The sequence below is a fragment of the Hyperolius riggenbachi genome, chromosome 7, assembly GCF_040937935.1.
Source record: "Hyperolius riggenbachi isolate aHypRig1 chromosome 7, aHypRig1.pri, whole genome shotgun sequence".
Classification (NCBI taxonomy): Eukaryota; Metazoa; Chordata; class Amphibia; order Anura; family Hyperoliidae; genus Hyperolius; species Hyperolius riggenbachi.
In genome coordinates, this window is record NC_090652.1 from 233,357,904 (window position 1) to 233,373,655 (window position 15,752).

General features: G+C 43.3%; 1 protein-coding gene across 5 annotated transcripts in view; it reads left to right on the forward strand.

Moving 5' to 3' along the window:
* Nucleotides 1-15,752, forward strand: part of ERBB4 (erb-b2 receptor tyrosine kinase 4) — a 1,342,090-nt gene that overhangs the window by 497,550 nt on the left and 828,788 nt on the right. For all 5 annotated transcript variants that reach the window (XM_068245390.1, XM_068245391.1, XM_068245392.1 and 2 more), the window contains one exon: nt 12,520-12,671. In XM_068245390.1, the coding sequence (XP_068101491.1) occupies nt 12,520-12,671 (152 nt within the window). The remainder of the gene's footprint in view (nt 1-12,519; nt 12,672-15,752) is intronic.

Sequence of the window (15,752 nt, forward strand, 5' to 3'; positions counted from 1 at the left end):
GGTCAAGGAGGAGGAGAATAGAGTATTTACCTTCAGCTTTAGCTAAGGCAAGGTCATTGACCACTTTGGTGAGAGCAGTTTTGGTTGAGTGGGCAGGCCGAAATCCAGATTGCAGTGGGTCTAGCAGTGAGTTGGCAGTGAGGTACTGGGTCAGGCATTTGTGAACCAGACGCTCAAGGAGTTTTGAGGCAAAGGGGAGGAGGGAGATAGGACTGAGCCTGACTAAACCATGTCTGCATGGAATGAAAACAACTTCACCTCCATCTCTGATAAAACTAAAAACCTGTGCACAACTGAATCTTAGGTTAACCACATTGATCATTCATGATCAATTTATGCGTCCTTTCAAAGTCCCCCCAGTGCCTGTCAACTGCCTGTTAAAGGGAACCTTAACTGTAAAAAAAAAAAAAAAAAAAAGAGTTTTACTTACCTGGGGCATCTACCAGCCACCTGCAGCCATCCTGTGCCCTCGCAGTCACTTATGGCTCCTCTGGTCCCCCGCTGCCAGCTAGTTTCGTTTTTGCCGACTGGGAGACGGCCGGCCGCCATGCGTACGTTTTTACACATCCCTGCTGGTGTAGGTAGCTATCGATAAGCACATTTTACGTGTTACGGGTGTAATGCGTAAAATTTTACGCATTACACCTGTAACACATAAAAATGTACTTGTTGATGTCTGCAAGAGCTTCCAGCGCCAGCAGGGATGCGAAAAAACGTACGCATGGCGGCCGGCCGACTCCCAGTCAGCAAAAACGAAACTAGCTGGCAGTGGGGGACCAGAGGAGCCATGAGTGACTGCGAGGGCACAGGATGGCTGCAGGGGGCTGGTAGATGCCCCAGGTAAGTAAAACTAATTTTTTTTTACAGTTAAGGTTCCCTTTAAAGTGAACCCGAGTTGAAAATAAACTGATGAGATAAACAACTGTATTTATCCCCCTACTCCTAAAAATGATTTTTAAGATATACCATGGTTTAATTTTATATTTAAACATTTACAAAGTAGATTGAATGTTTTATTATCTTTGTTCAAAGGCAACCTATTAACCTCCCTGGCGGTTAATTTTTTTTGCCAAATGGGCAAAAATCCTTTTTTTTTTATTTTTTGTTTTTGTTTCATGTAAAGCTACCAGAGTGGTAGCTACATGAAACACCACTAGAGGGCGCATGTGTCCCTCTAGTGCGATCGTCGCCGGCACTAATAGCAAACAGGGGTGCGCGTATATAACACGTTCCCCTGTTTGGCTTCTCCTGTCGCCATGTCGACGATCGGGAAGACGTCATGGACGTCAGCCGACGTCCTGACGTCAGGTGCACCCGATCCAGCCCATAGTGCTGCCCTGAACTCATTGGTCCGGGCAGCGCAGGGCTCTGGCGGGGGGGGGGGCCCTCTTTCGCCGCTGCGTGCGAGCGATCGCCGCAGAGCGGCGGCAATCAAGCTGTGCGCGCGGCTAGCAAAGTGCTGGCTGCGCGCACAGCACTTTGAATGGGGCGAATCGCCCCAGTAGAGCCGGAGAAATCCTCCTGCGCGGCATAGCCCGAGCTCAGCTCGGGCTTACCGCCAGGGAGGTTAGGTGTCTCAGAGTTAAAATACATGAACTATTGACCTTTTTCTATTTTTTTAACACTTCTTTGCCCTCTGAAGTTGTATTTTGCCAGAAAAACTTTTATGGCTGTAATTTGCTTATCAGTGATGTTTACTATATTCCCGACAAGGTACGGACAAGACAGAGGCTGTCACTTGCATGCCTGAAATGTAACTCTTTCAGACAGCAAAATAATTAAAAAAAACCAGCCTAGTTATTAATCTGTGTTCCACTGTACATACATGTTTATCTCATCATGTCACATGTTGCCTCGGGTACTCTTTAACAAGTGGACACATTGGATTGCTATTCAAAGGTACCATCAGCTTGCTCCGGCTCCTCCTTACTTCGTAGAACAAAGCATGCTGCTGTGTAGTCTATACAGTGAATGGACCTTGGTATATTACCTAGCTGTGGCAACTGTAAGCTGTTCATTGAGATCCAACAGAGACTGCAAAAGAGCAGGAAAGGTCATGCTGAGGTAAACCCAGTCCAAATTTTTTTTCACACTTTCCATGGCCATACGATTTTGTTGGAAAACTCTCTTGGAGCGCAGTTGTTTTGAGAGGTATAGTTGAGCATGAGACTAACCTAAGCTGTTTTGACTTCAACTGAATACAGTACTACCAGTCCGGGAAAATATAGCCCTTTTGATTGGATTGACCACAACTTTCTGTTGTTCCTGGACATGTGCTAGAGTGAGAATTTTGCCAGAATGCATTAAGATTTCTATTGGATACTACTACCAGGTCTACTGGAGCTATACTTTCCTTACATGTCACTAATCATCTAAATACAGGCAAAATAGGGTCCTAAAGCAAACCTGAGAATAGACAGTGGACAAAATTTTAAAATTGTGTTGAGCTGTCATTTGCAGTTTAAATAAATCTGAGAAGCTCCTCCTAACTTTCTCTGCTTTGTTTGCTCAGCAGTTACTCAGTTATAAGACCTGCAATGTTTTAGATTAATTTCAGTGAAGTGAAAGTTTGCCTTCTAGTGACTTTATACCAGTCTTTCTTTGTTTTCTATCACTTTTATGCTATGTTTAATGTTTTAAAGCAAAGAGGAAATTCTGAGTTTCATACCTCTTTAACCTCCTGAGCGGTCTGGACGAGCTCAGCTCGTCCATCACCGCCGGAGGCTGCCGCTCAGGCCCTGCTGGGCCGATTTTTATCAAATAAAGTGCAGCACACGCAGCCGGCACTTTGCCAGCCGCGTGTGCTGCCTGATCGCCGCCGCTCTGCGGCGATTCGCCGCGAGCAGCGGCGAAAGAGGGCCCCCCTAGCCGCCTGAGCCCTGCGCAGCCGGAACAAAAAGTTCCGGCCAGCGCTAAGGGCTGGATCGGAGGCGGCTGACGTCAGGACGTCGGCTGACGTCGATGACGTCACTCCGCTCGTCGCTATGGCGACGATATAAGCAAAACAAGGAAGGCCGCTCATTGCGGCCTTCCTTGTTTATTCTGGGCGCCGGAGGCGATCGGAAGATCGCCTCCGGAGCGCCCTCTAGTGGGCTTTCATGCAGCCAACTTTCAGTTGGCTGCATGAAATAGTTTTTTTTTTATTTAAAAAAAACCCTCCCGCAGCCACCCTGGCGATTTAATCAGAACGCCAGGGTGGTTAAAGCAGACCTGGACTCAGAACTTCCTTTCTGCTCTAAAAGATAAGCAACAGCATACTAACCTTTAAAAAAAATCATTGTTCCAGCTTATAGAACTCTTTCTGAGATTCTACAAAGTGGTTACTTCTCGGGAGCACAGAAAGAGTTAACCTCCCATGATTACATATTAGCTCAGAATTCGACTGAGTCAACGGGACAGCTAACAGCTGAAATTTAACTAGCTCGTTACTTGCTGAGAAGGGAGAATTAGACAGGCTATTCTCTATAAACACACACAAGGTGGATTTGTGGGGTGTGGTGTGTTTTCTTGTCTCCTTTGCAAGAGTTCAGGTTCACTTTAGTTCACTTTAATTAAGTGCATACAATAATTCTGGGCAGTGTTTGCGCATGAAGCCGTTTAGTCATTTTCTTAATCTTCCACATGGTAGTAGCACACACTAGGTGACTAATTTAATTGTAATTTTTCATCTTCGCCCTTCGCAGAGCTTTGCCACTGTGTTGAATGATTTCACAAAGTAACCTTCTACAGTACTTATAAGGATGAAAATATGCGTTTTTCAGTGTAAGATGATATGTAAAAATGTAATAAAATGGCATTTACTACGTGTAAAAGCTAAACAAATTTGTGTGATGCAGTAAAATAGCAAAAACAATGTTGTCAGGAATGCTTAAAATATGCCAAAGGCTTAAAGGAATACTATCGATTCACATATTTTTTTCAATTGACACAGGAATTGTTTGGGAAGTGCTGCTAAGTACTTGGTGTATACATTTTAGTAGCAACTTCTTTGTTTACTGTTAGCAAAATACTTTCAAACTTTACTGACGGCTGACTGAGCCATGAGGAGAGGGGAAATTCCCCTCACACTTGATCAGTTAACTCTATGTGTAGCTCTGTGTGTGACAGAGAAGAGAGCTCCCAACAGCTGCAGCTCCTGTGTCCTGTGTTTCTGACTGACCTGTCTGAAGAGAGCAGAGGAAATGTAACTAATTCTCACAGCTTTTCATATTGTTTTTGCTTTCAGAGTTTGATATGTTTGATATTTTCTTTCTGTAGTCTGATATGCAACTCTGGCTGTGCATTGAAGCAGACACCCCTTCTGCAATTGATTTGTCCCAATATAGCTAAATCCTACCCTCAATAAATTACAGCTTTTGCCTCTGATATTTAACATGAAAGTAGGAAAATGTTTACACAGCTACTTAGACATTATTTGCACACTGTCATTTTAGAACACTTGGGTATCGATAGTATTCCTTTAAAGAAAAATCATTTCCTATTGATGTATAACTAACCCTGAATTACATTTCTATAAAGACCTAATATTTCTTATGAAGATAATTACATGTGTGTTCTCTGCAGCTGCTATGTTGACATCTTTTCACTTAGAAAGTAGGTAACATGGAATTTGATCATAAATGCACAACAGCTCTAAATAATTTTATTGAGCAAGTCAATTTCTACACAGTATACAGTATAATCAGACACTATAGGCCACATTCACAGTGGTGCGTTGTAACAGCACACTGTAAGGTGGCTTACCATACTACAGTGCATAACCTATACGGACGTTATCGGTAAATGCGCACTAATAGTAAAAGTGAAGTATACTTTTCATTGACTGAATTCTTCACTGTACCCAATGCAATGCGAGTTGTGTTGAATTGTATTTCTGCTGTAACAGGGAACGCAATGGCCACTGTAAATGGGTACAAAGGCCATTTTTCACTCTGCATGCTTTTTTGCGTTTTGCTGATTTTTTACGATGACCAAAATGGTAGGACACGGGCCACATAATTTAAATTGTGGTAACACATTTCTTTTAGGGCTTGTTCATACCAATGGTGAATGATTGTGATGCATTTTCCGATCATCGGCGATCGACAAAGCGCTAGTGTGGTGTCATCCTATGGCCTGGTATCTACTAGAGCGATTTCATCAGCGATTTATGCTTTCTAGGCATCTCCGGTTATTTAAAAAAAGTGCTATGTCAATAAAAGTTAATAGAGGTACGCCCATGGGATTTAACTAAGTTGCAATCTCTCTGCCTGCATCAGCTTTGCGATTGCAAATTGTTATTACTGCAGCTCTCATGACAGGGCCCCCCCATCAAATGATCTTGGTGCTTCCCCCCCCCCCCCCCACCTGCCTCATGGTCGGACAATCTGTTCTTCCCCGTAATGACTAGCTTCTCTGCTCATCCCCCCCCCCACCACACACACACACACACACACACACACACCACACACACTGCAGAATAAGCACAGGGAGCACTGTTGTTTTTACCAGCACAATAGGGAGAAGAGGCGCCATGGTTGGATAAAAGCATCTAAAAACACCTTAAAAATGAAAAAGTAATGAGGTATCTTACCTCAAAAATGAAATATTTGTAATTTTACAAAAGATTTTTTATTTAGCATAGCCTCTGCTAAATAAAACATCTTTTGTAAAATTACAAAGATTTCATCATTGAGGTAAGATACCTCGTTATTTTTTTCATTTTAAGCTGTTTTTAGATACTTTTATCCAACCAGGGCTCCTCTTCTTCCTAATGTGCTTAGTATACCCCCACACACATCCTGTTTGAGGGGTGGTGAAAGAACACCTGTGGTTTCTACCACATTGGACATCTGTCACCTTTTTTCTTCAAGAGAGAGACCACACCTGGGTCTTGGCCAGGACCACCCTGAGTGGAGTCGGTTTAATGGTCTCCACCTGTTTTCTGTGGTCGGTTGCCCCTTGCAACCCTCCTTTGTGAGTAGCATTTTCCTTATATACTTGCCACACTAACATCTGACATATTGCACTACTGGGCTCCCGTTTTTGTCTCCTGTGCCTTTTCCCTAGAGGGTGCCAAGACACCCCTACTACACTTTGTTTTTACCAGGTCCATATTGCATCTAGTGTCCACTTCCTCCCCTGAGCCACGTGCTCTATGCTGCCACCCTGAGGCTCCTGGTGACACAACTAGCGTCGGGAACCTCAGGATGTCAGCATGCAGCACGTGTATGCGAGGAAGAAGAGGGGACCAGGTGCAGCGTAGACTAAGTGAATATAAGTACCCTCCCTGTGCTTACTCTGTGCAATGGGGTGGAGCAGGCTCCCATAGCCCCGAGTCATAAGGGGCTATTGGAGCCCCACTGCATGTGACATAAAATTCATATTTACAGTGCTCAATAGTAAATTTCTGTTGCAGCTTTACTGAATTTTGTGCCTCAACAGCCTAGTGTCTGTGGCATACCCAAAGGGGAATCCGTTATGGATATACATTTGCTCAGTTAGCATTAATCACTGCATGTATGTGTCTGTCAATCTATCTATCTGTCTATCTGTCTATCTATCTTATCTATATGCCATTGGTGAAGAAAGGGTAAAATAAGGTCACCATTTGCAGTGTTGATTACGGTACAGCTGATAGGAGGCTATGATAAGATAGCTAAATACAGCAGGTGATTCACAGACAAATAATCCTGTGCGGTGTTCAGTGCAATGAGGGTAAATAATGAGGAAGATGGCTGCAATCATTGTCCGCCTCTAAGGGGAATGGACAGAGGGCTGCGTGTGTGCAGTAAATGTGCCATGTCTGTGCTTGTGGCATGTCACCTGCTGCAGGGCTCCCCCCCTTACATCCATAAGTTCAGGTGCACGGGGAGTCCTCAAGGAAGAACATCTTGTGCCGCAGATGGTACATCACTTATTTGGCAAGAATCGAGGTGTGCAAATCAATTCCTTTAATTACTTGTCAAGTTCATTTCTAATAAGGAAGTTAAGGATCCTGAAAAAGACAGACAAAACTGAAGGAGTAAAACAGAGGACTACAAAGGGTTTACAATTCAGGGTACTTGTGAATGTCTTTGAAACACACAAGCATCATTGTGTATAACTTAACTGTTACCAAAACACACCTTCTAAGCCATACTGGGCAGATAAAATATTCCAGCATCAAATCCATAATGACGTAACCCAACAATTTATAGCAGTTACATTTCTCTATATGGGATGGGAGGAGGCGCTCCAACAAAAATTGTAATAAAGATTGTTAGAATAATCAATCTTGCCTTGAGTGAGAGGTGGGGTATACAAAATCCCCACAATTGTATTGGACATTTAAAAGGACAACACGTTTTACGGGCCTTACCTGCTTCCTCAGGTCAGGGTTATAGTGTCTTTGTGTAGAACACCAGGGTCTTGGAGCACCTTTGTGAGGGTCTTTCAACTTCCATCATGTTTTACCCTTTAGTTACAAAACTAAACCTGATGATTATAGAAAAGTATTTACATACAGTATACATCTAGCCCACTTCATATATAACTCATAGGTGAAATTTAAATATATGGCAGTACTCTAACTCAGTGTTCCCCAACGCTGTCTTCAAGGCCAACCAAACAGTGCATGTTTTGTGGATATCCACACAGGTAGTAAATTAGCTCTGCTGAGACACTAATTACCTCACCTGTGAATGTTTGTGGTTCCCTGCAAAACATGTACTGTTGGTGGGCCTTGAGGACAGGGTTGGGGAACTCTGCTCTAACTTACCTCCACAGTAAGGATCGCCATTTCACGCATTCCAGATTTTATTTCCAACTCCGGTCTCGGGTTTTATCAGCGCTCTCAGTGCTCGGTTTGGCTTCTGTACATTAGCACTTGTCAGAATTGAAATCCATTTTTTAATGCATATAGGGGCTCTTTTCCACTGAAAATTGTGATCAGTATTGCAAAAACGCTGCGATACAATTGAGATTTTCTACACTTAAAAGAAGTGTGTTTTTTAACAATATTCAAAAATGATAATGGACCAATTGGTCACAAAATGCAGCATGCAGAGCATTTGTGATTGGTCATAAGACAAAACAAAGCAAGGGGAAAAGGGGCACTGCAATTAACATATTAATCACGGCACCCTTGTAATCGACAAAATGCAAGCACTCCGATTAAAAGAGCCCTAATGATAAATTTACCTTAATTAGATGTTTAAAGTTTTTTCTTATTTCCACTGCATGTCTGTACTTTTTTCAAGAAACATATTGAAACTTATCGATGGCCTGGGTCCTGTAGTTCTTTGCTGCCAGGAAGGCATTGCTTCTCCAACATAAAGCCAATTATCTAGTACCACTCAAATGTTCTCTCTTTTAGCAAAAAATGAACTGACTGTGGTCACCAGTCTAAACATATTTCCCCCCATATCCTGCCTGCTTAGTGTGACATGAGGCCTCAGACTGCCAGTATAGGTAGCCAGAGAGTGCCCCCTCAGTATAGGTAGACAGAGAGTGCCCCCTAAAGATAGGTCAGGCCTGGGCAAAGTTTATGTGGCTCAGGCCGCATGCTGTGGACCACGGGCCGCATTCCTACCTAAAATGTTTCCCTCCTCCCTCCCTGCAGAGTCGCAAGCAGGCAATAAGCTTGGGTTAACACTCGCCTGATTGCAACTTCCAGCATCGTTTCTCCATGGCCACAGGGCATCACGTGGCATGCCGTCAGGATGTGCCATCGTATTACACTTTATGGCTGTAAACTCTTATCAGTGAGGGGAGCTATCAGGGCTGGTTTAAGGGGCCCTGGGGCAAACTGAAGCGGGGGCAGGGTTGGCCAACTGGAGAGAAACTATTAGTTGCTTTTATTCTTTCTCTGCCTGATAGCGTTAATATTTAGCTATGCAACACATTATATTTATTTGTGTGCTATGCACTGTACATACACTCTTAAGGTTCCCTTTAAATAGTGTGAAAAAGGAAGAGAAAAGTGATATTCATGATGAATGATAATAAAATGTATGGATCAATATATCCATAAATATTACATCAGAGGTGTTGTACGGTTTTAATGCTATATTCCACATCCAGGTGAGGTATAACTCACCACTGACTTCCCCAGAACTAGAGAGGTTAATCAGCCTGACTCGGGGCATGTGACTTTTCAGGAACAGGACTTGTGGCAGGAATAGCTGAAGTTACACTGCTTCCCCTGGGAGAGGATTAGGAGCAATATTAGCCAGACTGCTGTACTGTGTTTGGCAGCATTTGTCTGGGTCAATGGAACGTTTCCTTTACTCACAAGATGAACGGGATTAACAAAGCAATGCTATCGCTGCAGATAGAGATAAATCTGGGTAACAGTAAATTCGGGCGCCTGAGGCTAGTGGACAAATCGGGCGCCGCCATTCACTCCTATAATAAATATCGTTTATTGGGCGCCCGATAGGAAAAAAGGGCGCCGGAGAAAAATAACGTTTTAAAAGCGGCGCCCGGAGACTTAATGTTTTATTACTGCTTCTCATGATTACACATTATTTAATGATTTATACATTTTTAAATATTATTTTTAAACGAAAAACAGTACAATATTTTTTTCAAACATTATTTTTAAACGAAAAACAGTACATTTTTTTTTTTTTTTTTTACATTATTTTTAAACGAAAAAACCAACAGGGGGGTCTTAGGTTTAGGCACCAACAGGGGGGTCTTAGGTTTAGGCACCAACAGGGGGGTCTTAGGTTTAGGCACCAACAGGGGGTCTTAGGTTTAGGCACCAAAAGGGGGGTCTTAGGTTTAGGCACCAACAGGGGGGTCTTAGGTTTAGGCACCAACAGGGGGGTCTTAGGTTTAGGCACCAACAGGGGGGTCTAGGGGTTAGGGGTAGGTACAGGGATGGTTACTTAGTAATTTTTTTTTTTAAACGTTATTATACGTTTCACTATTTAAACGAAAGATTAACGTTTTTACAATTGCCGATTTAATGCACATTATTTAATGATTTATAACTTTATAAAACATTAATTTTAAACGAAATATAGTACAATACATTTTTAAACGTTATCCATGCTTATCGTTAAAAACCCGGCGCCCTTTTTTCCCAGCGCCCCTTTTTAACGTACGCATAAATCTGTCCTGACACTGATGGAAAATAACAGATGATGCAATTGAGTAAAGAGCAGGTTTTAGACAGCATCTTGGTACATGTCCATGGGCAAAGTGGGACCACCATTGCTATACAGTTCTGGGAGAGATGCGGAAATGCAACTGTGTAATGTATACTGTTTACCAACTTCTGTTATTACATGGGAATGTAGTCCTCTTGGTGGAATACAAACTTGGGGGTATTTGATGTTATTAGGTTGGCATAAAGGTTTTAAGCACTAGTTTAAGGCATACAGCAGTAAATATGACGTAATTAGCTATACTCAAAGTGTGTACATTGTAAGTCTGTTCTTTTTTTCAATAAGAATGTTGAAAGTACCTTTCCCTCTTGGATCCTGCCTGACTAGAGGGAATTGCTTCCCCAGCACAGAGCAGATCACCTAAACTCACATACCTCCTGTTTCTACTGAGAGTAATAAACTCTCTGCAGCCAGCATTGCAGATCACCTGAACTCACCCACCTCCTGCTTCTACTGGGAGTAATGAACTCTCTGCAGCCACCACTGCAGATCACCTGAATACACCCACCTCCTGCTTCTACTGAGAGTAATGAACTCTCTGCAGCCAGCATTGCAGATCACCTGAACTAACCCGCATCCTGCTTCTACTGAGAGTAATGAACTCTCTGTACTCAGCGCTACAGATCTCCTGAACTCACCCAACTCCTGCTTTTACTAAGCATAATGAATTTTCTGCAGCCAGAAATGCGGATCACCTAAACTCACCCACCTCCTGCTTCTACTGAGTGTAATGGACTCTTTGCAGCCAGCACTGCAGATCACCTGAACTAACCCGCATCCTGCTTCTACTTAGAGTAATGAACTCTCTGTACTCAGCGCTACAGATCTCCTGAACTCACCCAACTCCTGCTTTTACTAAGCATAATGAATTTTCTGCAGCCAGAAATGCGGATCACCTAAACTCACTCACCTCCTGCTTCTACTGGGAGTAATGAACTCTCTGCAGCCAGCACTGCAGATCACCTGAACTCACCTATTTCTTGCTTCTACTGAGAGTAATTCACTCTCTGTAGCCAGAACTGTTTATGATAACATTGTTGGAAGTGTCTGCCTCTGTGAGGAAGTGTTAATGTATATGTAAGTTGAAAACACATGCAATGGGGGTCCCTTGTGATGTATCTGGAAAGCTGTCTGTGACAGTCACCCAAGCAAAGATTTTATGTCTATGTGAAAAATAGCCCAAGTCATATTGCCTCCTTCCCCCTCCCAGTCCTCGTGCTCCATTCATCCCCATTAATTATGCCCCACCCCATCTTGTTCCTCCTTCCTATAGTAATTGTGCTTTTCACTTTGTTCCTCAAATAACCAGTGGTTATGCACCCCTAATTTACTCCAGTCATAGTGCCCATCATCACCCCTATTGCGTTGACTAGTACAAGGTAACTTAACCACTTAAGGACAGCGGTGTTAAACCCCCTAGTGACCAGGCCACTACATACTACATAGGCCACTGCAACTTTAAGGCCTTGCTGCAGGGCCGCACAACTCAGCACACAAGTGATCCCCCCCCCCTTTTCTCCCCACCAACGCAGCTTTCTGTTGGTGTGGTCTTATATCTGCCAGTGCCAGCTTGTTTATTTTTTTATTTATTTTTTTTATTTTTGTGCAATTAAATCTTCTATTTTTTTATTTCTTTTTTAAAACCCCGCCCTCCCTCCCTCCCCCTGCTAGCTAATGACAGGAATCTGCTGTCATAGGCATCACCTTTGTGCCTCTGGAGGGGACAGCCGAGCTACACAGCTGTCCCCAGTATAGCGCTGCCTTAGATCGCAGCGCTGTACATGTGTTAGGGGCGTGGAGTGGTCGTGAGGCTTTCGCCGCGTTCACGCCAATCGGCGTGGAACGGTCGGCGAGGGGTTAAAGGCCCAAGGTGAGAGGGATATGTGGTCTGACATGTTGGTTTCTTTTTAAATAATGCACATTGCCTGGCTGTCTTACTGATCCTCTGGCTTTCTTATTTTAAGCCATAGACCCAGAATAAGCATGCAAATCAGATTTTTATGACAAATCTGACAAGATTAGCTGCATGCATGTTTTGAGTGTATGATTCAGGCACTTCTGATGCCAGAAAAAAGGCAGCAACACTGCCAGGCAACTAGTATTGTTTAAAAGGTAATATATATATATGGCAGATTCCATAGGCCTCACACCTCGATTTCCTTTGAATGAAAACTTTGTCCGGCAATGATGATGGTTTTGCCCAACCGTGAGGTTAGAGCATTTTTTTCTCTATGCTGTTTATTAGTACTCGGAGCCTGATTGGAAACGTTCAGTGTGTAAGTGTGAGAGAAAAAGCTTTTCCTCTTACTGGTATCCTGCAGATAGAATCTGTTATCTGATTATTAATAACATAAACTTATCCTTTCCATTGTTTGTCTTGCAGTGTGCTCTGGAACAGAGAACAAACTGAGCTCCTTATCAGACTTAGAACAACAGTACCGGGCCCTCCGCAAGTATTATGAGAACTGTGAAGTAGTCATGGGGAATCTGGAGATCACCAGCATTGAACATGGACGCAACCTAAGCTTCCTGAAGGTAAGGAACTTTAGAATTTGTACAGTTAACTTGTAATCTTTCTCTGCCACAAAAATCCAATGAGAGGATGAAAAAAGGACACCCATGTTCTAAAATTTCACCCATGGTTGTCTTCTGTTAGAGCTATTTGTATGAAGAAAATATATGAAATTTAATAAAAAGGGACAAAAAAAATCCCAAAAAGTTTCAGTTTTATAATGCCATTGGGCGGCATAGTGGCTAAATGGCTGTCGCTCTTGCCTCTTATCAGTTGTCTCGTGTGTTCAGTTCCTGGTCTGGACACCGTTAGTCTGGAGTTGGTATATCCTTATTGTGTTCTTGTGGGTTTCTTCCCATATCCCGCCCAAAAAAACAAAACTAGTAGGTTTATTGGCTTTCTCCCAGGGGCTTAACTAGAGGGGAGCAGCAATTGCAGGTGGGCCCAGAGCTGTGCAGGGCCCCACTGCTACCCATCCCTCCTCCGATACAGGGGACTATACTTCAGATCAGGTGTGTTTGTGGCTACACTTGTTATGGGTGTGAAGATCATGATGGTCACACTGGTTTTATGACTCTTGTGAGATGGTCCCCAAGGCCATGAAGGGCACCAAGGGGAGGCAAGGGAAGGGTGTGAATATTTGGGGGCACCATCAAAGTTTTGTTTGGGGTGCCCCATGCATTGTAGTTACACCTTTGCTTTCTCCTAAGAAACTGTTCCTAGGCTTTAGCAGCGATCACAGATAATAACCGGGGTATACACAATCATATCGGGGCTAACTTGCTGTAAGTAGCCACAGCACTTGTTAGCTTACTTTGTGCCTTCAGCCTGAGTGAGAAACATTTTTTAACTAGCCTGTTGATTAAAATTAAAAGCAGCGCTTGATCACCAGCACTGTAGATTTCCTAATATAGCTCTCCACAGTTCCTTGAATGGGGTAGTGGACCACTTCTTGCAAAAAACAAGCAGTACGTGGCAAACAGACTTTTGTTGTGGCTGCATGCAACTCATTTCAAAGGGAACCTGAATTAAGAAGCATATTTAGGCTGCCATATTTATTTCCTACTAGACAAAACCAGCTGCCGGGCAGTCCACTGATCTCTTTCGCTGCAGCAGTGTCTGAATCCCACACCTGAAACAAGCATTCAGCTAAAACATCAAATGTTGTATGTAGATAAAAGTAAATATAGGTAGAATAGGACAGTGGATAAAAGGACAATGAATTATAATCTAAATAAAATAATAATAAAATGAACTAGGCCTTTTAACCCTCCTGGCGGTTTGTCAAAATCCGCCAGGGGGCAGCAAATACGTTTAAAAAAAAAAAATTTTCATGTAGCGAGACGAGGTCTCACTACATGATAGCCGCTGCTCAGCGGCATCCCTCCAGCCCCTCCGATCGCCGCCGGCGATCGGAGATCAGGAGATCCCGTTCAAATAACGGGATCTCCTGGAGGGCTTCCCCCGTCGCCATGGCGACGGGGCGGGATGACGTCACCGACGTCATCGACGTCGTGACGTCAAAGGGGACTCCGATCCACCCCACAGCGCTGCCTGGCACTGATTGGCCAGGCAGCGCACGGGGTCTGGGGGGGCGGCTGCGGCGACGCGTATAGCGGCGGATCGGCGGGTAGCGGCGGCGATCAGGCACTGCACGCAGCTAGAAAAGTGCTAGCTGCGTGCAGCAAAAAAAAATTATGCAAATCGGCCCAGCGGGGCCTGAGCGGTGCCTCCCGGCGGCATAGCCCATGCTCAGCACGGGCTTACCGCCAGGGAGGTTAATACTGGAGGTAAAGCTGCATACTTGGCTCTCAGTAGAGCCTCAGAAGGTCTCATTAACATTTGAACTTCTAAGTAGGGAGGGGCTACAGCTGGGTTTAAAATCCGATTTTGCTCTACAATAGGAGACTACAAGTACCCATACAATATTCGGTTTGTGGCATCGATATTTGATGTTGATGATGATGATCGAATCTGGTAGAGAGTGATGCCGTAACATGCCTGGCCAATCAATGATTTTAGTAAATTTTTGTTGAAATTGATCAAAAGGATGGACCAGGCATGCTGGAAAGACCTCACTGGAAATGGCTAGGTCGGGTGCATGACAGTAGCATCGTTTAATTTCTCGACAACTGACTCCATGTAAAATATGTACTCTCGGCCCATGGTGAGTTTTGCAGTTTTACGTACAAGAACCAGGTAAAGAATTGACTCTTGGGTGCATGTGAAATTGCTAGCAAAAAGTTTTGAAGCATATCAATGAAGTCCCTTAACACGGGGAAGGGGGGTCAGGCAGGGGGAGGTGCTAGACTGAAATATACTGGAAATTGGTGTGTGGGTAAGTAACACATACCTCTCTGATCAGATTTAATCAGGGAGGGAACTATCTGATGGTCATTCTTGTTCCAGCCATCGAGCCTCCTTTACCGAGGCTCAGCAAAGCCTCATTTGAGTGCTGATGGGGTGATAAGGCTGAACTGTATGCAGTTTCACCACCAGTGTCTATCTGTAATCCTCACTTCAGGTTTGCTTTAAGTTCTCTATCTTTCTGGATAAGTACCTGCAGAAGGACTGCTTTTCAGTAAGAGAGATAATTCACTTGTGCTGATGTCTGAGCATACTGGAAATCATATATCGTAAATATAATAGTCTAATGCTTAGCAAAGCGTGCATAGACCACCAAATATACAGAGCTATAGAAGACACTGATGGATCGGCTCCTAGACATGGTCAAAATATCTTAATTCATACCTTAAACATGTCTACTGACTTTGCCACTTTGTATGGTTTTTTTAACAATAAAACTTTATTGAAAAACATTAGAATATAGTACAAATAGGGAGCACTTTAAAAGTGCCAGATTATCTGTTTATTCCCGTAGATACAACTTAAAGCTGCCTGAATACATTTTTAACATTTTATTTGGTATCCCTGGTATTCCTCTGTTAAAATCAATGGACTTGGCTTTGTACTGTCAATTAAGGTTTAGCATGTAGAAAAGTGTTAATTCCAGATCGGAGAGTCACCATCATTCTTTGTCTAGAGGTAGAGGAAATTATTATTATTATTATTATTATTTGTTGTGTAGAGAAAAAGAATATTAC